General features: G+C 39.3%; 1 protein-coding gene across 1 annotated transcript in view; it reads left to right on the top strand.

Annotated features, from left to right (window-relative positions):
- The window catches only part of TAFA4 (TAFA chemokine like family member 4), a 182,822-nt gene that overhangs the window by 33,062 nt on the left and 125,474 nt on the right, over window positions 1–24,286 (top strand). Inside the window, exons 2-3 of the mRNA XM_021007570.2 lie at window positions 21,493–21,635; window positions 24,164–24,279. Of these exons, the coding sequence (XP_020863229.1) occupies window positions 21,556–21,635; window positions 24,164–24,279 (196 nt within the window). The 5' untranslated portion in view covers window positions 21,493–21,555. The remainder of the gene's footprint in view (window positions 1–21,492; window positions 21,636–24,163; window positions 24,280–24,286) is intronic.

Below are 24,286 nucleotides of genomic sequence, written 5' to 3'. Positions count from 1 at the left end.
TTTCTAATATCGGTGATTATGGTGTGTTAGCTTTCAGCCTTCCTTGGTTAATATCTATGTAGCATTTTAAGATCTACTAATTGCTTTACATATGTTAACTTATGTGATACTCACAACAGTCCTGGGAGGTGGGTGCTATTATAACCTCTATTTTACAGAAGGGGAACCTGAGGCACAGAGGGCTTAAGTCACACAGCTAGGAAGTATCTGAGGTAGGACTAGAACTCGGGGCTTTCTTACTCTTGAGTACTGTGCTCTATCTACTATGCCCAAATGATGCCCAAATAATGCTTCCCAACTCTAGCTAGGTTCTGATTAGTGTGAACAATGAATTCTGCATTGCAGCTATTCAAACTCACCCTATTTAAAATTATAATTCTATAAAATAGAGTTATTCAGGCCTGACTAGCTTACAGCCCACCCTCTACATACAAAGAACGTTTTCCTCTACATTTTTCACAGGCTGCCCAAAATCCTTTGTCATGCTGCCAATGGTCTGAGGGCAGTAAGCAGCCCGAGGCCAGCAAGTTGTGCAGGCCTGTAGTAATTGGTCCAGGCTACTGGTTGTATGTAGTTTGAATTAGAATAATGCTACAACTTAATGGAATTTAATATTTATATTAATTGGGACCTAGCTGTATTATAAAATCATTAGTTCAAAATGTAATACCTTATCATAGATTTTTAGAGCTGGTAGAGACCTTAGATTCAGTCCAATCCTACGTTTAGAGCGGTTAGAATCTCCTGCTGTTCTAGGTAGAGGATTCCAATAGAAGGGCTCTGGTGCATGTGGTAGAAAAGCCTGTACAGTCACAATCCCTAATCCAAGAGTAACGTTAGAAATGTGAAAAGCACAAGGGTGACAAAGTGCTTGCTAGGTGAGGGTCTGGCCATAAGGGCACCTAGAGGGCGAGCTCTGCCTTACCTTTTGTCATTGGCACTTACTCCATTAGCTGTGTCTGACCCTTTGTCACCCCATTTGGGGTTTTCTTGGCAAAGACACTGAGAAGTTTGCCATTTTCTTCTTGAGCTCATTTTACAGATGAGGAAACTGAGGCAGAAAGGATTAAATGACTTGCCCAGGGTCATGAGCTTCTATTTAGTTGGTGGGTCATTGAGGGCTTTCCTCTGTGCACACTGCATGTTCATCATCTCCCTTTGTGGTCTAAAGGGCAACCTCAGATCAGAGTTCCTTAATTTATTTTTATGTAAGGGCCCCTTTGGCAGTCTGGGGAAGCCTATAAAAATAATATGTTTAAGCCCGTAACGTAAAATATAAAGGCTCATAAAAGAAATCAGTTACATTAAAATTTAATTATCAAAATATTAACCCCCCCCCCAAATTAATAGACTCATTGAAATCTACATACTGTTGACCTCAGTTAAGCCTCCCTGATCCAGAAAGAGGGGTGGGGAGTCAGGGAGAGGAGAAAGAATTCAGATAAGTTAATCTCTGAGTTTTGGTGCTGAGATCAAAGGCTTGGTGGGAAAGAAGGTCAGCCTTATTGGCTAAATTGAAGAGTTCAGATATTCTGTGGCTTTTTTTTACTTCTGTTACCTCTGTCCCCAATTACTAAGAGTGATTTTTATTTGTTTTATGCATGCTTTTTGTTTCTAACATCACATTTCATTTATGAATCTATCATATTTCCCCCCTCCTACCCAGCAACTCTTCCTTTGTAACAAAGATTAAAAAAGAGTAAAAAACTTCAGCAAAGCCAATGAATGCATTGACTCTGTGTCACAGGTTATTTAATATTCCACTTCATTCATTCATTCATTCATTCATTCATTCATTCATTCATTCTGCATTGAAGGGTAGTTGTTCAGCTGTGTCCGATTCTTCATGACCCCATTTGGGGTTTTCTCGGCAAGGATGCTGGAGTGGTTTGTCATTTCCTTCTCCAGCTCATTTCACAGATGAGGAACTGAGGCAGACAGGGTTAAGTGACTTACCCAAGGTCCCACAGCTAGTAGGTGTCTGAGGCCAGATTTGAGCTCAGAAAGATGAGTCTTCCTGATTTCAAGCCCAGTACTCAATCCACTTCACCAACTAGCTGCCCACATTGAAGAGAGGGAGGTACACTTTCTCAACTCTTCTGCGCCATATTGAGTCATTATATTTAAAAAGTGTCCCATAGGTAACAGGATGAACCATAATTGACAGTATTTCCTGGCGACTGTGTTCTTTGTAATAATAATAACTGGTGTTTACAAAATACTTTCTATGCATTGTCTTCTTTGATCTTCATAAGGACCTTGTGAAGTAGGCGCTACAGATCCTCCATTTTACAGATGAGGAGATTGATACTCAGAGTGGTTAAATAATGTTGCCCATGGTCAGCTAGCCCATGATACAGCATTGTTTGTGATAGAGCTAACAGGTATCAGGGGTAACATTTGAACTCAGGTCCAGGATTATAGGTCCAAGCACTCTCTCCAAGGCTCCCAGGAGCATTATGATGAGCAGGTCAGGCTATAGTTCCCAAAATGCTTTTCAGATCATCCAGCTTCCAAGAGGCTTAGTTTCACGTAGCTTTCTGCCAAGCCTTCCTTTGTGAGCTGGGTATATGAGGAGGGGTGACTAATAGTCCTCTCTATTTTTTCCCACTTTTGAGTTAAACATGTTTGCATTTATCCCTTAGAACAATCTCTTAAGGCACAAAGTTTATCACTTCTATAATGAAATTGTGAAGTCCTGACTTCCGTTTTCCTTAGAAGTATCTTTGTGAAGTTACTTTGCAGCTACTTTGTTTTATTTTTATTTCTCTATGTTCATGATATTTCCCCCGGTTGAACTGCAGCTCTTCAAAGGTAGAGACTTTTTAAAAAAATTCTTATAAGGAGGCAGGGTGGTTCAGTGAAAAGAGCAAGCCCACGACTTGGTGTTGCAGGATCTGAGGTCACTGACTTATCTGTGTGACTTTGGGTAAGTGATTTAGCCTTTGTGGGCCTCTGTTTCTTTTTTTGTAAAATGAAGGCTAAGAGCCCTTCCAGCTATGGTCCCTACCACCTAGTTTTGTGCACATGGCAGGCATTTAATAAATGCATGTTGAATTTCTGGACTTGGAGTCAAGAAGACTTTACAGAATAAAAATATGCCATTAACATTAGAATTACTTTGGATTCCTCTCCTAGCTGTAATATACAGAAGCTTTCTAATAGGGAACTGCCAAAAGAATAAAAATATTAATTGATGCTAATAATGAAATTAAATATATAGTACATAAGACATGGCATAGGAATCCAAAGGACTTTTAATATTAATTGTATCTTTTCCATACAATAATACAATACTCATGAACCGATTCGAGTATTGGGAATACTTTTTTGGGGGCGTCAGATGCTGATAGATGTTTAAACAAAATAGGTTAGATCTTGGGGGTGGCCATGGAGTCACATGACTTAAAGATAATACTTAAGCTACAGAAACAGTTTAGGAACTATGGCTAGTTTAGAAATGGGGCAGGCTGGTTAGTGTGGCAGTTTTCCAGTTGTGTAAATTATTACTGGCTTGGGCTCATACCTGTAGGATTCCAGTTTAGGCAACTTAACCCTTTCTCAGTTGATGACAGGTAAGGAGAACATTTTAACAAGACCTGGGAAGATGGGTTGATCTCTCTGCAGAGCAGAGGAAGAGAATGCTTTAGGAGCCTAGAATTTCTTTGAAATGAATGGGATATTTTGTAGTTATTCTACATATTGTGCCCAAACTATGGTTTCCATGTTCTCTTGGCTTTCTGCCTATAAGCTCTGGCTCCCAGCCTAGTTTTGTTGTTAGACTAAGAATTTGTGATGAGATAGATCACTTTTTGTTGCCAGCATCTCTTAAATTCTTTCTTTCCTCTTCTTTCTCCTCCTCCAACATCCCTGATATTTGTAGAGCACTTTAAGATTTGAATAATGCTTTATATCACTTAAGTTTATCTAACCATAAGGTCTTTCTAAACCTCTCATTTGACCCTTAGGGGGGTAGTTTGGGTATGATTTGCTCCATTTTACAGTTGAGGAGACTAAGGCTCAGAGACTTGTCTGGGGTCACATAAGGACAGGATTGGAATCCAGGGCCTTCTTGACTCGAAGTCATGATATGATCAAGAGATCCAGGGATGAAAGGCATCTCAGAGGTCTTCTAGTCCAACTCCTTCATTTTGCAGGTGAGGAAACTGAGGCTCCCAAACAGAAAACAGTAGTATGTTTCAGAGGTGGAATTTGTACTCAATTCCTTGTTGTGGTGCCCTTTCCACTATATTATGATATAATGTAGCAGAAAAGTCTTACCTGCACATTTCCACTCAACACCTTCTTGGACTCACATAATGGCAGTTACCTCAGTAATCAAGTCATGAGTGGCTAGCCTTTTGCCCCAGCAGCTTTGGCTGGCTTTAGGCAGTACTATGAAGGAGGGAAAGTTTGCCTTCAGTAAATGAATGAATGCATTTATTACATGCTTACTATATGCCATGCACTGTATTAAGTGCTGGAGATACAAATAGAAAATTGAAACAGTCTCTGCCCTTCTGGAGCTTATATTCTCAGAGGAGAAGATGACATATATAGGGGTGTTTTGGTTTGGAGAGTCACTGGATATTGAACGATGCCACAGGCGACTTAACTGACAACCCCTTTCTGGAAGCAATGGCAGTATTGACTTAATTATGGTTCCAGAGCTAGGAGAGGGTGGAGAGCTGGGGTAGGGTGTGCATGGTGGCAGGGAAGAGGATGTTGAGTTCTTATCCAGGCTTTGCCTGGATATAGTAGGCCCTAAAAGGCATTCATTACTCAAAGCTGAGTGGGTACCAGGAGGGGAGTTAAAGGGCTCATAGGGCATGGTCTGTAGTTGGATTGAGGGTTTAGAATTAGGGTGGTAGACAAGAAGATGTCCGCCTTCTTTTTTTTCATTTGGCCTCCCTCCATTACCTTAACCATGATGTCTTCTGCCATCACTGGAACCTTAGTGGCTTGTTCTCTTGAGCAGTATAGCTTGTCTCTGTGCTAAATCCCATGTCCCATCCCCTCGAGGCCCAATTTTCTGCTGGGGAAATGGTAAATGGATTCACATCTTAAAGGATACTAACATATTTGGCCTCCCCAGTTTACATTTTGACAGGGTGCTTCTGGAGGTCATTTGGTCCATTCATTCACGCATGCATGCATACATCCATTCAATACCCATTGTAGGAATATGTATCAAATGTCTTCTTATGTGCAAAGCACTGTGCCAGGTGTTGTAGTAGATGTATAGAAAAATAAGACTGGGACTCAGTTCTCTAGGAGATCACAGCAGGGTAAGAGAGAAAATACATGCATACAAATGAATGCAATACACGGTAGGCTGTGAAAAGTGCTGGAGAACAATAAAGGCTAAAGAAAGCTTAGAGGAGGCCCAGGAGAGTGGGTGGGGGTGGAGACTGCTTCTGAGAAGGTGCTGTTTGAGCTGGGCCCTCTGAGGGCAGATATCCTTCAAGGTGACTGTGGCAGGGATGGCATTTATATATATGAAGTTATATGAGCAAAAGCATGGAAATGGAAAAAGTACAAGATGGAAATGGAGAACGACAAATCAACCATTTGGCTGAGAATACAGGATAGATGAGGGAGGCAGGATGGTTCAGTGGGAAGAGGAATGTTATACTAGGCTGCACTGTGAGGTAAGGTTAAAAAAATCAGTCGGGAACGTTATCAGAGTGTTTCTCCCTCTTCCCAGTAAACTTCAGAAACTGGGTTGTGTGCAAGTCAGTAGAGAAAAAATAAAAGGGCTCCCAGGTCTTGAGTAAGCATTAGGGAATAGGGACAGGCTTTACTTCACCAGACAGAAAATTCAAATTTAAATGGACTGGTACCTGAGCCTACGAATAATCAAAACTACTCCCCCCCCCCTTTCCTCTCTGTGGGACCCTTAATTTACCCTGTCCTTGAGTGACCCCTGAGAAAAGAAAAAGGAACTTGAAATCACTAGAGTTGACCCCTCTCCTTCCAGAGAGTTCTACCTTTCCAAGGATCATAATCATCTTCTAGACTTTTCTGTTTAAAACAATATCCTCCTATTTCTAAATGAAATTCCTCTCACCCTTAAATAAATAGAGACAATCATGTAATGCAGATGACAGCACGTCACTCACTGAACAGCACAAGAGAGAGCAAGTCAAATCAAAAGGCCCTCTGGGGATCCTAAAGAAGGCACCTGCTTGTTTCATCCAGACAGAATGAAGTCCCTGTTTAAACGCAGTCCTCTTTGCTTTGCATGCTTCAGATGTTTTCATCTAGTGCTTTTTGAAGCCCTGCTTGGAAACAGCAGCTATCATCTATTAACGAGCATCTATTGAGCAAGGGGGAGATACAGAAGGAGCTTAAGAAAATCATGGTGAATGATGGATCAATTGATTGGTGGACCTGAGGAAGGGCCTTTGAGAAGGCCTCTAGGCCAAGGGTTTTCTTAAGGTGGGATCCATGAATTGGTTTAAAAAAAACATTTTCATGACTATTTCAATATAATCGGCTTCTCTGGTAATTCTATGTAATTCATTTAAAAACATATTCTGAGAAAGGGTCCCTCGACTTCACCAGATTGCCCAAGGGAGCCATGACATCAAAAAAGGTAAAGCTCTTCTGCTCTACTAGTGGAGAACTAGTTGGAAGGCATGGGCATGAATTGCCTAGGGAGCCAAGTGACCCAATGGGTAGGGTACTGGGTTTGGATTCAGGAAGACCTGCGTTCAGATCCCATTTCTGATGCATATTGCCAAGTGACTTTGGGTAAGTCATTTAAACTCTGGGCTTGAGTTTCTTCATTTGCAAAATGAGGGGGTTGGGCTCAGTGACCTCTTAGGTCACTTCCAGTTCTATATCTACTATTCTATCGTATTGAAACTCAAGACCTACCCTCATGATGGCACAAGGGGTATTGTTATGACTTTTTTTTGGCTAGACAATGGTGTTCAGTGGTTTGCCCAGAGTCACACTAGTAAGTGTTATGTGTCTGAGGCCAGATTTGAACTCAGATCCTCCTGAATCCAGGGCCAGTGCTCTATCCACTGTGCCACCTAACTGCCCCTACGAGGGATATTGTTAAAAAAAATGTTTAGTTGGAAAAGAGGTGAATTAGGCCAGTCGTGTTAAGAGCATGACTAACAGATAGACTGGTAACTTTGGTTGTTGACCTGGCCAAGACATGTAAATATGTAAGAAGAGGAAGGCCACTAACATGCTGGGCATGTCCCAGTGGTGGGATGATTAAGGGGATCACCTGGATCTGAATCTCATGGAATGAAAAGAAATGGATAGATTGGGATGTGCACAGTGAGGGAGGGAATGCCACATGTATGAGATCACCTATCCAGGAGAAGTGTTGCCAGCCTAGAATTTCCTGTGCACCTGCTACGTTCTTAGCTCCCTATGGAAATGAAACGATGACCTAGTCTGATTCCTGAGCCTAGTGGCTTGTGACCTATTGGGAGAAACAAACTAATACCCTTAAACAGAGCAATCAGTGAATGATGTAAGGTGGTAGAGTGCTAAATAGTATTGCATAACAAGTCCAGAGAAGGTGGAAAATCTTTGAAAGCTGGATGGAGTAAGCTCATGAGAGTAATAGATGTTGAACTAGAAAAGAGTTCTGATTCCAGTCCTCTCATTTTACAGATGAGGAAACTGAGGACTAGAGAGTTGAAATGATTTGTCCAGGGTCACATAGACAGCAAACACCAGAAGTCCCATCTGAATCCAGGTCTTCCAACTCTGGATCCAGTGGGATTTCTACTAATTGGGGAAGGCTTTATGGAAGGGGTACTACAGCCAGACCAGCTAGAAGGGGGACAATAACAACAACAACAGAGTATTTGTAGTGGTAGTGGTAGTAATAGCAGCTCATTTTTACTTCAAGATTTACAAAATATTCCCTCCCCATGAGCCCTAAGGAAATAAGGTGACACAAGTATGATCACTGCTATTTTACAGATGAGTGAATTAAAACTTGAAGAGGGTAAAGTTACAGTCAGGAAATGACAGAGATAAGGTTTGAACTCTAACTCTAATTCTAGAGCTCGTGCTACTTTACTAAGGCAGGGAAAGGGTGACAGGAAGAGTATTGAAAAGGAGTTGGAAGTTAGTGTAGAGCAGGCGTTCTTAACCTTTTTAAGCAGTTAGGGGGAGTAATTGATGGAGTGCTGGACCTGGAGTAAGGAAGACCTGAGTTTGAATCCTGATGCTTATTAGTGAATCCTGGGCAAGTCACTTAACTTCTATCTGCCTCAATTTTATCATATGTAAAACGGGATTCATAATAGCACCTACCTCCCAGAGGATGAAAAGATCATATTTGTAAAGTATTTTGCAAACCTTAAAGCACTGTATAACTGCTAGTTGTTTATCATTATCATCATCATCATCATCATTATCATCATTGTCATCATTATCATCATTGACCACTTTGGCAATCTGGTAAAAAGGTAAAAAAGCCTCTTTTTCAGAAGTTGAAAAAAAATCATAATGGAAAGAAATGATAAATTTCAATTAGAGGTTAGTGAAAATGAAGATGTTATGTTTTTCTCATCCATGTTCATGGACCCCCAGAAATCTGTACTACTCCTCTCCCATTAAGTACTTTTGGTATAGAGGGAGGACTTCAGAGGAGCTTGGTCCAAGGTTAATTCCTTGTTAATTAAGCAAAACATTTTTTAACCAGGTTCCTCCTGGACACATTCTGTGAATCAATAATCAAGGGCATTTAAACCATTGATATTGCCATATGTGGGAAATGTTATTTCATTTGAATAGCTATATCTATATATACATACTCATATATATACACATACATATATATCTAGATCTATTCTATCTGTCTGTCTTTCTATTCTGTCTCTATTCTATCTATTCTGTGTATCTACCTACCTCTATCTATCAATCATCTGTCTTTCTATCATCTATCTACCTACCTATCTCTCTCTCTATCATCTATTTTTCTTTTTCTTTCTTTCTTTCTTTCTTTTTTCTTTCTTTCTTTCTTTCTCTCTCTTTCTCTCTCTCTTTCTTTCTTTCTTTCTTTCTTTCCTTCTTTCTTTCTTTCTTTCTTTCCTTCCTTCTTTCCTTCCTTCTTTCCTTCCTTCTTTCCTTCTTTCCTTCCTTCTTTCCTTCCTTCTTTCCTTCCTTCTTTCTTTCTTTCTTTCTTTCTTTCTTTCTTTCTTTCTTTCTTTCTTTCTTTCTTTCTTTCTTTCTTTCTTTCCTTCCTTCCTTCCTTCCTTCCTTCCTTCCTTCCTTCCTTCCTTCCTTCCTTCCTTCCTTCCTTCCTTCCTTCCTTCTTTCTTTCTTTCTTTCTTTCTTTCTTTCTTTCTTTCTTTCTTTCTTTCTTTCTTTCTTTCTTGTCTCTCTCTCTCTCTCTCTCTCTCTCTCTCTCTCTCTCTCTCTCTCTCTCTCTCTCTCTCTGTTTTTCAGTAAGGTAGATTCAGAGTCAGTTTTGGAGTCATAAGGCCTGCGTTTGAATCTTGGCTGTGCCATTTATTTGCCATGTGATTTGCCTGTGTGGTCCTGGCTGCATCCCTTAATATTTCCGAGCCTCGCTTTCTTCATGTATAAAATGAGGGGATTAGACCCTTTCCACCTAACCCGCTGATCTTTCTTATGTCATTTACTATGGTAGCTCTCTTAAAAGAGGCCATGCTTGCTTAGCCCACAGAAGGGCACTGTTGCCACACAAATGTTTAAAAACCTTACAGCTGAAAATTAACGACATTGACTTAACCCAGGGATAGAGGAGCACAGAAAATTGTTCCAGAGAGGAATGAGATTTTATAACACTAAATAGGCTACAGTTATGGCGTATGCGTGTATATGTGTGTGCCCATGTGGTGTTGCACACACTAATCTAATATTTCTTCTGTTTCCTGCTTAAAAATATTCTATGACACGAGATTTGTGAAGCCACACAGAACAGAAAAGAAAGCTGTATTTGGGCCCATATTTTATTTTCACAAATATTTTATGATTTCTTGTAGCCGATCTTTATAACAGAAATTAAATTATTGTCCTTTTTTCCTTCCTCCCTCAAATTCTCTGCTAAACCCCTGTGTACTTTAAGGAAAGTCCAGTTGTTTGGGGCCAGCCAAAGGTCTCCCCTATCCCAAATGTTGTACACTCAGAATAATTTTCAGTAAAACACTTGTGACATTCTGTTTTGATTACATGAAAAATTAGAAATGAGAGGAAAATTCCAATTAAAAACTGGTCTAATTAAAAAAACCCCGCTGCAGTCAGGATAATTGGGCCTTTAGAGATTTATGGCTAAATAGCCATTACAGTTTGCATTTGTTAAGCCCAACAACTGGGCACCTGCATTTGTGTGACAATCTGTGGGGCAACGGTTAGTGTTTCTGAATTCGGTAAGTACACCTTAATTTTATGGGTACTCTTATGCTCTTTGCAGAATTTTAGGTTGAAGGGTTTTCTGTAAACTATGATTTTGTAGTGATGATAGCTTTGTACTCTTTTTATTTACTCAAAGACTGGAGTTTGTTTTTGTTATGAAAATGTGGATGGTTTCAGGAATAGCTTCTCCTTCCCTTCCTGTACAGTTGTTAAAAAAAAGTAGTGTTTCACTCCATTTAAATACAGATGTTCTCTCATTTTCTTTAATCTGGTTCTGAAGATGAGCAGTAACGAACCTGTCAGAAACTGGTGTATCTATGTCATGTATTTCAGAGATCTGGGACCGGAACACTCTTTTAAGAGATCCACTATCTTATTGAAATGAGACTGGATTGGTTAACACTTGAAATTAAAATGCCACTTACAAAATTCTTTAATATTTAATAGATGCAGTTGTATTCTTTAATAGCTTATTATAAAGCATGTTGTAAGACTGTAAAATGCACCAACAGTAAAGTCTTTATAGATGTTTTTAGGCAAGCTGTAAAAATGCATTTTATAATGTGTATATAGTTTATATTGGCAGAAAAATGGGGCTTTCTTTACATAGGACCATAAGCATGCTGTAAATTACTAAGTAATTGCATACATTATAAAATACTTATAAATGATAGCCCAGCATGAACATTGACTACACATCAGTGCTGAAAATACAGGCAAACAAGGCATGCTAACCTGCTTAATGGTATTTTCCTTGCATCAGCGTTGCCCTTAAGAATAAAAAGCTCACTAAACAAGCTGTCTTGTTGCAGAATTGTCATCTGTGAATAGGTTATCTCTGGCTCTGTTATCCTCTGTGGGGAAAGCATTTAAAATGCCAGAAAAGATTTGGGAGTGATTCTATTATTTAGACCAGCTGAAAAAGCCAGCATCTCTCCTCGTTTCAGGTTAGAGAAATATTGGGTTCTTTTATATAGACAAATCTTGGTTGCTTAATATAGCCACCAGTCATGGGGAGAGATTTCCCTCAGATCACCTGATGGGCACTTGGTGAGGAAATTATTCTGAACCCCTCCCCCGCCCCGCAAAACACTGCCCCATACAACTATATATCTCCTCCCCCCAAATCCCTATAAAATCGATGCTCATGAGGCAGTGTAGGACCTGTATTCAGATCCTACAGCTGTTACTACTAGTATAACCTCAATCAAATTCCTATGCCTCAGTTTCCTTATCTGTAAAATGAGAGGGTTGCAGTAGATGGCCTCTTTGAGCACTATCTCTTATAAGGTTTTTCCACTTTCTTTCATTTTTGCTTTTTAGATGAATTAATAGGTGAATTTATGCAGAAGTGAAGAGAGTGACCGGTCATTGCTTTTGATTCTTCAGGGCTTTCTGCTTTTCTCCACTAGGAGTAAATGGTATTATTTACCCAGACTTCCAAGTAGGCTCCAGTAGTTTTCCACCTGGGAAGGTCAAAAGTGAGCTGACTGTTTGTTAAATCTCTAAGTAGCTCATTATTCATCCATCTCCACTATATGGGTGATGCAATCGAGAGCATGGAAATCGCCAAGGCGAATGGCCATCCGGGAAAAAGAAGATCGAGGTCTTGGACTTTGAAAATCTTTTTGAGATAAAGTCCTTGCCTTTTCTTTGGTATTTTACTAAAATACTTTTGAATTGTGGTTTTTCAGGAAATATACTGAAATAGACCCATAGGAAGGAACCTTTTCAATCTTGGTGATGAATTCCTTCCTAGATAGATCAGCAAACTTGGATTACTAAAACCAAAAGTTTAGCCTTGATATCTGTTATATGTCGTCTTTCCTAGTTGCCACTGGGAAATTCAGCAGAATGTCGGCTCTTTCAGATAAGGGATGTTTTCACTGTTTGTCTTTCCCAGAGTTTAGCATAGTGCCTCACACACAGTAGGCATTTAATAAGCTGTTTATTTGGAATGTATATATACACATTTATTGGATTGAATTAAATTGAATTTGAGGGGAATTCTGCATTCAAGTGCATTTGCTTTCTTCCTTTGTTTTCCTAAGAGAGACTTAAAGCCACCTAGCATCATATAAGTGTCACATGTGCACTATAGATTGTGTGTGTATATATGTATTTGTGTTCATGTCTATGTATATACTGAAGTAAAGTTATCAAACAGACTTGAGTAACCATCTTATTTTGCTAGAAACCAAATAATTGCAGTTACCACAGTTTTGTAGCTGTTACCCGGATTTGTTTTTCTTGGCACTTGGCTTTTCACAGAATAAGAAAAATCTTTTATTAAGGTTTTAGTCAAATAAAGTGTTGTGAGAGTATTCTGAGCATGTTTGGAATCCATATGTAATGAATCTAATGGTCCTTACATCTACAATAATGTAAAATGAAAATTGATGCCCAGAGCGATGATTTTTAAGGGAAGGCAATAATCTTGTTCATTCAAGGAAAATTTCCTAAAGCTTAGCCAAAAAAAAAGAGGGCATCAAGGTGGGGTGTCTAGAGGGCTGTCCTTAGAGTTAGGGAACACCTTGGATTAAGTCCTGCCTCTGATACATACTGTTCAGGTGACCATGAAGAAGCTACTCTGTGTTTGGGTAACTCTTTAAGACTATATATGACAGAGGAGTTGCTGATCTACATCAATGAAGTGTTTTTCCCACATCAGGATTTCCCTGCTCTATTGAAATCACAGGTCATAGAATCTTAGCTATAGAGCTTGAATGGACCAAGGAGCCCATCTATTCTAACCCTCTTATTTTATAGATGAGGAAATGGCATCCCAGGGAAGTGAGGTGACTTGCCAAAGGTCATACAGGTAGTAAATGTGAGAAGTAAGTTATGAATCTAGCTTCTATACTCTAGATTCAGAGTTTTTGATTTTAGATTTTTTTTTCACTATACCATACAGGTTTGAAGCACAAAAAGTTATGTTGGTAAAATAGAATAGTTCATTTTAGGAGCATTTTTTTCTTTTCTTTTTTCTCATTTACATGTAAGCAAAAAATTTAATATTGATTTTTTAGAAATTTTGAATTCCAAAGTCTCTCCCTCCCTCCCTTCCTCTTCTCCCCCCACCTTGGGAAGGTAAGCAATTTGATATTGATTATACATTTGCAGTCACGCAAAACGTTTCCATATTAGCCATATTGTGAAAGAAAATACAGATAAAAAAACCTCCCCCAAAACAAACAACCCCCCCCCAAAAAAAAACCCAAACCAAACTCGGAATAATATGGAAAGTAAGAAAAAAAGTATGCTTCAATCTCTATTCAGACTTTATCAATTCTTTTTCCGGAGGTGGATAATATTTTTCATCATAAGTCCTTTGGAATTGTCTTGGATCATTGTATTGCTGAGTTGATCATTGTACATTATTACTGTTACTATGTACAATGTTCTCCTGGTTCTGCTCATTTCACCTTGCATCAGTTCATGTAAGTCTTCCCAAGTTTTTCTGAAAGCATCCTGCTAGTCTTTTTTTGTAGTGCAGTAGTATTCCACCACAGTCATATACCACAGCTTGTTCAGCTATTCCCCAAATGATGGGTATCCCTTCAGTTTCCAGTTCATTGCCAGAACTGCTATAAATATTTTTGCACACATAGGTCCTTTCCCTTTTTCTTTGATCTCTTTGGACTACATACCTAGTAGTAGTATTGCTGGGTCAAAGGGCATGCACAGTTTTATAGCCCTTTGGACATATTTCCAAATTGCTCTCCAGAATGGTTGGATCAGTTCACAACTCCACCAACAGTGCATTAGTGTCCCTATTTTCCTGCATCCCCTTCTAACATTTGTCATTTTTTTCTGTCATATTTGCCAATCTGATGGTGTGGGTTGGTACCTCAGAGCTGTTTTAGTTTGCATTGCTTTTCGAAAGCTTTTTGACAAAAGTTATAACAGAAAAGCATCTCTAGAAAAGTAATTGAGCCAAAAGGTTCCATGACATTCCATTCCTTGAACACTCTAGTGAATGTTGGCTTTACTATAGTCAGATTATATTCTAAATAATTTTAAATGTACTTCAAGCTGACACTTTAAGATTTTTGGTTCTTTTACTTCCTTTTTTTGGGAAGAAATTAAAAGTAATAGATTTTAGTGTGTAAACATAGTGCAAAACCATTTATTGTTGCATAGGTGAAAATGTTTTCTAAAATGGTAGTAATAACAATAGCAAATGTCAGATATTATTGTTACATATTTGGTTGAAAAGATAGGCATGTTATATAGGAAGAATGAGGGATAATTGATGAATTGCCTGGATGCCCCATTGGTACCCACACAACATGGAGAGCATGTAAGAAAGGACTCCAGCATGTTGGGTAGATTCCTGGTGGTAGGTTTATGGGAAGGCATAGATTAAAATTGTATAAGATGGTTTGTCATGGATCTTAGGATTTTAGATTTAGAGCTGGGTACTTCAGAAGACATCTGTCTTTTAGGGCCTCTGATTCCAAGGCCAATCCTCTATGTACTATGCTTTGCAGACTTTTCTTAAGAGTATGGATTCTTCACCTCTGTGTATCATGGACCTCTTTGGCATTTCTGGCAAAGCTGCTGGGCCCTTTCTCAGAATCATGTTTTCAAATGCATAAAATAAAATACTAAAGATTACAAAGGAAACCAAAGAATAATGAAAATAAAAATGTAATGTTTTTTTCACATCCTAGTTCTCAGACCCCATGAATACTTGTTCATACATTAGGGCACCTGTCCTCTGGGATCTCTGCTTCCAAAACCCCCTTTCTTTCCCTTATTCCATGATGCCTCCAACGAATGGGGTGAATAGAAGAAATGGGACCTGTGTTGCTAGATGGAATCCCAACATTGCTGAGGTCACAGATCCATTGTGGTAATAGAATAATGGAGTACGTTATTGCCCCACATCAACTCCGGTGGGTCAGAGATAGAAAGGAAATTGTCATAATCCCTCTTGCTACCACCTGCGCTAACTCAGAAGTTTCAAGATACTTTATTTCAAATGTCCTGGGCTCAACATTTCTGATGAACCTTTTGTTACGCCTTAGATTTTCAAAGTTTACAGGCCTGGGGAAAGAATAGTCCAATGTTTTCCAATGAAAATGATCTGTGTCTACGCTAGAGTAAAGTGTCAGGTGACAAGCGTAGTCCATCATCTAAATGTTTGATCTTCATGGCACCAAATATCTGGGTGTTTGGAAGTGCGCAGAGCTTGGCTAGTTCTTCCACATTCATTGTGGTTCAGACAAAGGTAATATTTTACATCACCGAGAATCTCAGGGTTCTTTGAGAATGTGGTGATTTTCTGAAATCAGCCTATGGAAATCACCGTTCTGAATACTTTATACTGGGAGAAAACCAGAAGTGGAAACAATGGAAAGACTTTGGGACATCACGTATCATTTAGTAACAAATTTATTAATTGTCTGTGATGAGTCAGGCACACATGATTTCTCAGTGAAAAGTCTGGGAGTAAGGAATCCATTTTATTTCTCCCTAGCTATTTACATATTGTAAACTGATATAGAAAGATAAATATTAAACGTATCCAGTGGTGATATTATTTTTATAATCCACAAGAAGCTTCACTTACATTTTCTTAAGCTAAAATAATAATCATTATTGCACTTTAAGGTTTGCAAAGTGTCTTGCAAATATTATCCCATTCAATCTTGACAATAATCTAATGAAGACACCAAGGCAGGCAGAGCATAAGTGACCCGCCCAGTGCCTCACAGCTAGTGAAGATCTGAGGCTGGGTGGTTAGCTCTCCTGCTCAGGGCCAGTTCTCTTATCACTGCACCGCTTACCTGACTAGAAAAAGGTCAAGGCTGGGGGCAGCTGGGTGGCGCAGTGAATAGAGTACTGGCCCTGGAGTCGGGAGGACCTGAGTTCAAATCCGACCTCAGACACATAACACTTACTAGCTGTGTGACCCTGGGCAAGTCACTTAACCCCATTGCCTAGCCAAAAAAAAAAAAAAAGAAAAAAAAAGAAAAAGGCCAAAGCTCCTAAAGGTAGGATAGCCAAGTAGAATACATGTATTAGTTAGAAGATTCAATAATTCCATATGCTCCTGTACTACAGACATGAAACAAAATAGATTTTGTTTTTGTTATCATAGAATCCTTGGCTTGAGTCTTAGCTACCTCATTTACTGCCACTTTATCTTGGATAAGTCACTTCATTTCTTTGTGTCTCAGTTTCCCTAGCTTTCAAATGAAGGGGTTGGACTAAATAACCCTCTGAGTTCCATTTGGCTCGAAATTTACAATCCATGACATTGGTCATCCAGGCTAGTATGCTTAACTATATCCCCTCCCACCTCCTTTCTCATATTGCCCCCACAATCACCTCCCCCCCTTTAATTTTCAATCTCTTCCTTTCTGCCGACTTGTCTCTTGCTGTTCAAAAACGTGCCCATGTCCCCCATCTTTAAAAAAATACCCGAGGCTATTATCCTAACTCTTTTCCTATTCATCACCAAACTCCTAGAAAAAGCTCTCCATACTCATTTGACTTCACTTCCTCTCCCCTAATTCATATAATGAAAAAGCATTAATTTATGCTGTCATACTATGGCCAGGCACTGGGCTAAGTGCTAGGGATACAAAGAAAGTTCCAAACCAAAACGGTCTCTTCCCTCAAAAGGCCTGCATTCTAATGAGGGAGACAACATAGAAATGACTAAGAAATGTGCAGCATAAATGGGAGATAATCTCAGAAGGAAGGTGCTGACAATAGGGGGTGGGGGACCAAGGAAAGCTTCATGCAGGAGGTGGGTTTTGAGATGCATTTTGAAGGAAGATGAGAGGCAAAGGTGAAGAGGGACAGCATTTGTCGGCATTGGGACCAACCTTTGAAAGGGCAGAGTGGGGAAATGGAAGGGCTTGTGTAAGGGATAGCAAGAAACCCTGTGCAGCTGTAGAGCATAAGGAGAGGAAAAAAGTCCACCCCCTAGACATTTTGCATCCAACCTTATAAGTGATCCATTTTTGGCATTAATTAGAAAATGATAACCACAAAGTGCTATGTTCGTTCTTCAGACTTCTCTGATTTCACTGGGGAATATTCTTTTTTTTTTTTTGTCCCACAGAGTACTCTTCTTTTTTTTTTAATTTTTAAACATTTTTATTTAATATTTTGAGTCCCAAATCCCATCCCTCCCTTCCTTTCCCCCTCCCTGAGGTGGTAAGCAATCCAATATAATTGTAAATGTGCAATTACATACAACATTTCCATATTAATCATCTTGTATAAGAAGACGCACATAAAAGAAAAAAGTGAAAAATAGCATGCTTCAGTCTGTATTCGATCACTATCAGTTGTTTCTCTGGAGGCCAATAGTATGCTTCATCATTAATCCTTTGGGATTGTCTTGGATCATTGTATTGCTGAGAATAGCTAAGTCATTCACAATTCTTCATCGAACGATATTGCTGTCACTCCGAGCAATGTTCTTCTGGTTCTGTTCACTTCACTTTGCATCAGTTCATGTAAGTCTTTCCAGGTTTTTCTGAAGTCATCCTGCTTGTCATTTCTTACAGCACAATAATATTCCATTATAATCATATAGCACAGCTTGCTTGGCCATTCCCCAGTTGATGGGCATCCCTTTGATTCCAGTTCTTAGCCACAAAAAAGAGAGCAGCTATCAATATATAATTTTTGCCCAAACAGGTTCTTTTCCTTTTTTTTGGTTGTCTTTGGGATATAGACCTAGCAGTGGTGTTGCTGGATCAAAGTTGTGTAGCCCTTTGGGCATAGTTCCAAATTGCTCTCCGGAATGGTTGGATCAGTTGTTGACTCCACCAACACAGAGTTAGTATTCCAGTTTTCCCACAGCCCCTGCAACATCCAATAGTTTCTCTTTTTGTTGTATTGGCCACTCTGATAGATGTGGAGTGGTACCTCAGAGTTGTTTTAATTTGCATTTCTCTGACCAATAGTGATTTAGAGCATTTTTTTCCATATGACTATAGCTAGTTTTGATTTCTTTGTCTGAAAACTGCTTGCTCAGTGACTTATATTTTTATAAATTTGACTCAGTTCTCTATATATTTGAGAAATGAGGCCTTTATCAGACACTTGTTGCAAAAAAATTTCCCCCAGTTTTCTGCTTTCCTTATAATTTTGGTTATATTGGTTTTGTTTGTGCAAGAACTTTTTAATTTTATATAATCAAAATTATCTATTTTGCTCTCTGTATTTGCTTTGGTCCCAAATTCTTCCCTTATCCATAAATCTGACAGACAAACTATTCCATGCTCTCTTAATTCTTATGGCATCCCCTTTTATGTGTAAATCATGTGCCTATTTTGACCTTATCTTTTGTATACAGTGTGAGACTCTGATCTATACTTAGTTTCTGCCATACTGTTTTCCAGTTTTCCCAGCAGTTTTTGTCAAAAAATGACAAAAGCTTTTGTTCCAAAAGTTTGGATCTGTGGGTTTCTCATATCCTAGATTACTATGGTCATTTGCTATAATGTGATTTGTACCTGATCTGTTCCACTGAGCCACCACTCTGTTTCTTAGCCAGTACCAGATCGTTTTGACTGGTGACTATTCGTGCTGATCACAGGTGTCTTATCTCTTAGCAGATGATGTGGTAGCTTAACATGAACAACAACAAAAATACCACTTGGTGAGCAGGCCTCTGAAGCTGAGGCTCTCCGAACTGCCGTGGTCCTTGGAAGACACATAATCTGCTGAGGGGCGGTTTACGAAGTCTTTTCAGCGTCATAGGACTTGCTGAAGCTTCTGCAGTGCTGCTAGACCCTTAAAGGACCCAGAGTTACCCCTTTGCCACAATGAGACATTGAAACAGGGCTCAGGGGAGACATCAGTTACTAAACGTTTAAAAGTGATGTGAAAGAATGAACCTTTCAAGGAAATTGCCAAATAGGCAGGCTGGGACAATTTGATTGAATGAGGGTTGGTGAGGCTGAAATTAAAATGCTGGCACCCCCTGGTCTGGGGTTCAAACCATTTGACCACATTTCTTATTACTGATGGATCCATTTTTCCCCCCAACAAATTAAAAAAAGGAATTCCTAGTGGTTTCCATAGTATGATGAAAACAAGACAAATATTAGCAAGAAAAGGTCACTTTAGTCTCTGAGAAGTGAAGAGTTCATTATGGCTGCATCTGATGAATTGTCCTGTGCATTTCGTTTTGGGTAGTAGAAGGTCGAACTGTGCCCTTGGGTACAGAAAGGAACAAACATCCAGAATAAAGGAGGAGGGCCGGGGAGATGCAAGTTTCTAGGATGGTGCTATAAAAGCCCATAGGACTCTTTTTATTTTTAAATTTTTAAACGTTATTTTCCTTTCCAAATTCCCTCTTTCCATCCTCCTCCATGTGTCTCTTAAAGGACGTTTTTCCTTTGTTGTTTCTGAGGCAATCGTTCAAGCTCTTTGAAAGGGGGTGGCTAGTCTTCATGCTTAGTAGGTCCGTTCTTCTGCTGGAAGTGTTAGGTGGGCAAACCTCTTGAATCATCTTCAGGTGTTCTGAAAGAAGAGCAAATCCTAGTTGTTCTTGGGAGTGGATTTGGGATGGATGCAGTGGGATTTCAGAGTAATTAAAATGTATTTCAAAGGCTAATTCTTGATCGCATTTGGAACTTTAATATGCATGGTTGCAAATCATTATTTCTTTCAAATCTCCACCACTAAAGAGATGTATATAAATCAGCAACAGGAAAAATGAGACACTTTGGTTTTCTAATTTTCTGTGGAGTTTGCCACAGATGTTACTTGGTGCCACTTAAAAAATGCCTTTTGTAAATCAAAAAGTTGTTTGAAAGACCATCTACAGATATTTTGTGACTTGATAGCTTTAAAGGGAAGGAATAGGGTGAGGGGCATGAACACTGACTCTGGAAACAGAGGATCTGAGTTCAAATCCAATCTCAGATATTTACTACCTGTGGATCTTTGAGGAAATCACTTAAATTCCCCAGGTCCCAATTTCCTCATGGGATTGGACGATGTGAGTTCTAAGGCCCCTACAGCTCTGGATCTGAGACAATAATGCCTTTTATATGTCAGAGGGTTGTCAAACTAGGAATATTTTCCCTCTTTCTTCTCTTTTAAAATATTTGTAAAATATTTAAAATATTAGAGCCCTGGAAATCTTGCTTATTTTATACTGGCTGGACTAGGAATCAGGAAACCTGGGTTCTGGATCACCAGACAAAGACTTAGGATGATAACTTGTTTCACTCTGTAATCCTGGGCAAGTCACTTCTCCAAACCTCAATTTCCTCTTCCACAAAATGGGGACAATAAGAGTATCTACCCTCTAGGGCTATTGTGAAGATCAAATGAAATGATGGGTCAAATATTTTGTAAATTATAAAAGTGCTCTAGAGGAGTAGACTATTATTTCTTGATTGGAAAATTAGGAAGATTGAACTAGAAAGCTACAAGATCATAGGAACACTGATTTAGAAGGGACACTCTTTTATTTTATAGATGAAGAAAACAGACAGAGAAGTTAAGAGATTTGCTTAAAATCGCACTAATAGAAAATGTTGGAAGGAGGATTTGAACTCTTGTCCTCCACCTCTGAGTCCTATACATTTTCCACTCTATCATGCTGCTCCCCCCCCTTTTTTTCTTTTTGGTGGGACAATTGGGGTTAGCAATTTGCCCAGGGTCACACATCTAGTAAATGTCAAGTATCTGAGGTCAGATTTGAACTCAGGTCCTCCTGACTCCAAGACTGGAGCTCTAGTCACTGTGCCACCTAGCTGCCCCTGCTTTCCTGTGACATTATATGATTCTATGATGGATTGAACAAAATTATAACATAGTATTCATTTTGCTTTGCAAACCTTAGAGTGTTACTTATCACTTGTTTTTACTGTTATTTTGGGTTGCCACAATGTCAATATTCTAGGATTCTTTTTTTTGGAGGAATTCAGCTAATTTCATAATACAGTTCTTAATTAATATTTAGCTAATATAATGTATTTTTAAAATGCAATCTTACTTCCCTCTCTGTTAGAACAGTTTAGACACCAAGGAGAGCCTTGCTTAGAGCAGGAGGTGGTATCATAAAACAATTACTTTGCTAATAGAAATCTGTTTCATATCAACATTCAATATTCTAATTGCTGTCTGTCTGGGTTTCCTTAATAGGTAATAGGTCTCTCAAGTGAAGAGAAATTTGTGAATCGCGGCAATGGTTGAGTCTAGCTGCAAATGGAAATTTGGAGCTGCTCTGAAACGCCTTCTGGAATAATTGTGTTTGACTGGAATCCAATTCTTGTGAAGTCCCCAAGGTAAGATGACTTTTAACAGTGACATTGAGATGGCACTTTCTAAATACTAGAATTTGGCATATGTGAGTGTTTCTGGGGCTCTGCTCATCTTTTCTAAAGGTCTCCCTCTTATCTAGGATTCTGGGGCTTTGGGGCTCATGTTTTTTTATTTTGGGCTCTAATCTTTCGGACTCTTTTCAGTTTACAAAGAGTCGTACAGAGATATGAGTTGTAAAGACCTGGGATTCTCACTAAACAACATTCATTTTAACCTGGGGAAAGCATAACCATTTTGTGAGAGCATTTTTCCCCATTTGAAAATTGAAATCTTGTGTCAGATAAAGTCAAGGATGTCCTAGAGCCTGATTGTATTGGTTCGAGAAAACTGATTGTTAAATTTTTTTAGTGTGAGCATTTACATGTTGGAAATCAGCAAATGCTACAAATCAAGACTTGATATATTGTTTTATTGATTGTCTAAAATTAATACAGTGATGGAGAAAATGTTAATGATGCTTATTAAACTTAAAAGTGTATTGTGTGAACATTTTATTTCCCCAGAGTCTGTTCTTAAATATTTATCAGCATACAACTGGACTAGAAGGTCTAAAGGCCACAAAATAATGAATTCACATTATCCAGAATCATAGAGAGCTGGGAGAGATCTCTGCAGCTGTCTAGTCCAACCTATACCTGATAACATCGACAAGTTGTCATCCATTCTCTTCTTAGAGGTGGCCGAGGAGAGGGGACTCACCACCTCCAGAGGGAGCCCATACCATTTTGGGAGAGCTCTAGTTGTTAGCAAGTTTTTTTTCCTGCTATCTAGCCTATAATGGCCTTTTCACAACTTCTAACCACTGCTCCTGGTTGTGTACTCTGGGGCAAAGCAGAACAAATCTGATGTCTCTTCTGTATGACAGCCCTTGAAAACTTGAAGACGTTATGTTCCCAATCCATGGTTTTACCATGGTTCACCTTTAACACATACTTTTTTAAAGACAAGCTGAAAATCTTGTTTGTCTGTAGGTTCAGATAATGAAAGGGATCTCTAGTCAATGAGCAGTATGGCACCTTTCCAATAAGGTTTCTTTAACTAAATTATAGAAAGCCCAAAGAATTGCTGGTTTTAGGTCTGGCATTTGATAGTTTTACAAGTGGGGATCTCCTCTGATGCTATTTTGTACTTTTCCCCCCAAGCTAAAAATGGCTCCTTATGGATATGGTACCAGATTTCCTGAAAGGGGCCTATTGGATGTATTCTCAGAGAACCCAGACGGGTTCACCTGGAATGTGGCTCACTATCAGAGTTAGACCCAGTATGACATCTCTGCAGTGTCCTCTCGTGACTGTTTATGAACTCAGTAACTCCATGTGCTCCCATAGGCTACCTAGGGGATTGGGTGGGGGAACACATTAAAAAGCTCTAAGGCGTTTGCCAGGAGGGACCATTTGCTTGAGAGAATGTTGATTTGGTGTAAGCCGACTTGAATCCAGAATAATCCCCCTGTAGCATCTTAAAGAGATAAGGTGCCTTCACTTTGGTACCAGCTGGACTACATGGCATCTGAGGTCACTTCCAACTCTTAGATTTTGTGATTTTGTTGGTCAGTGACTTGGTTACTCCCAGTGTGAAAATTCCCTCCAAAAAGGCAGATTCCTAATGTCTATTATTTATTAGATAAGTGGTAAGGAGTTGCCTGAGGTACATAGAGTTGAAATGCTTTGGCCAAGGTCACACAACTAGTGAGCTTCAGAGCATGATTTGAGCCTAGTTCTTCCTGACTTCAAGGCCAAGGCTCTATCTACTGTCCTCCTCTGCCCTCCCAGATTTTGTGAAGCACAAAGAAAATAAGTTTTCTGGTCATTGCATTTGGGTTTTTAAAAATTTTTTTTTCCTTCAGGTAACTGAATCAGACCAACACACATGATCTCTGAAGAATTTTACTTGCTACATTGGCCATTCATAAAGTCTAAATAATTTTATGGCTACTGTCCTTGCTCAAGATATCAAATGCTGAACTTTGTCACCAAACCTGAGGGCCTGTTTAATAAAACATACATCAGTGCTTTCAGAGCTGGCCTTTCCATTCACAGGTGCTTGGCTTTGGTGGGGAGGGGTGTTCAGCATTTCCTCAGATTTTTTTTTTAATGTATGGAAACTGTATGCATTTTGATGAAACTACTTTGAAGCATGTAACTTTCTCAATTCATTGTTTAAAAAAAATCTAACCCAAATACAATTATCAGGCCATTGAATTGGATCACAGGAAAAGAGGGTTGATCTTAATACCTAAGCACAGAATTCACTTCTGAACCTTTTAATTCTAAGATGGATTTTTCAGAAATTGAGTCAGATCAGCCACAAATTAGATTTGATTGGTGTTCCTTAAAGAAAAAAGCTATCATCTCTGATGGTATTCCCTCCCCCCACAGGTATTTTTAGACTATCACTTTTTTCTGTTTTCTCCTGCCTCCCTTGTATTGTCAGTCTCATAGCCCCCTACAGTATTGCCCCTTCATTGAACTCCTTCCTTTCCTGCCTTTAGGATGAGATTCTCTGCCAAATCAGTGCTGCTGTCTCATTGGCTCCTCCTGGTCTCTGTCCTAATGGTATGCAGTAAACTGTTGTCGGCCTCTAGCCATCATCTCCGGGGACACCCAGGTAGGAG

This window comes from Phascolarctos cinereus, unplaced genomic scaffold (assembly GCF_003287225.1).
Source record: "Phascolarctos cinereus isolate Bilbo 61053 unplaced genomic scaffold, phaCin_HiC Scaffold_4;HRSCAF=312, whole genome shotgun sequence".
Classification (NCBI taxonomy): domain Eukaryota; kingdom Metazoa; phylum Chordata; class Mammalia; order Diprotodontia; family Phascolarctidae; genus Phascolarctos; species Phascolarctos cinereus.
Note: the sequence above shows the minus strand (reverse complement) of the source record. Positions and strands in the feature narration are given on the sequence as shown.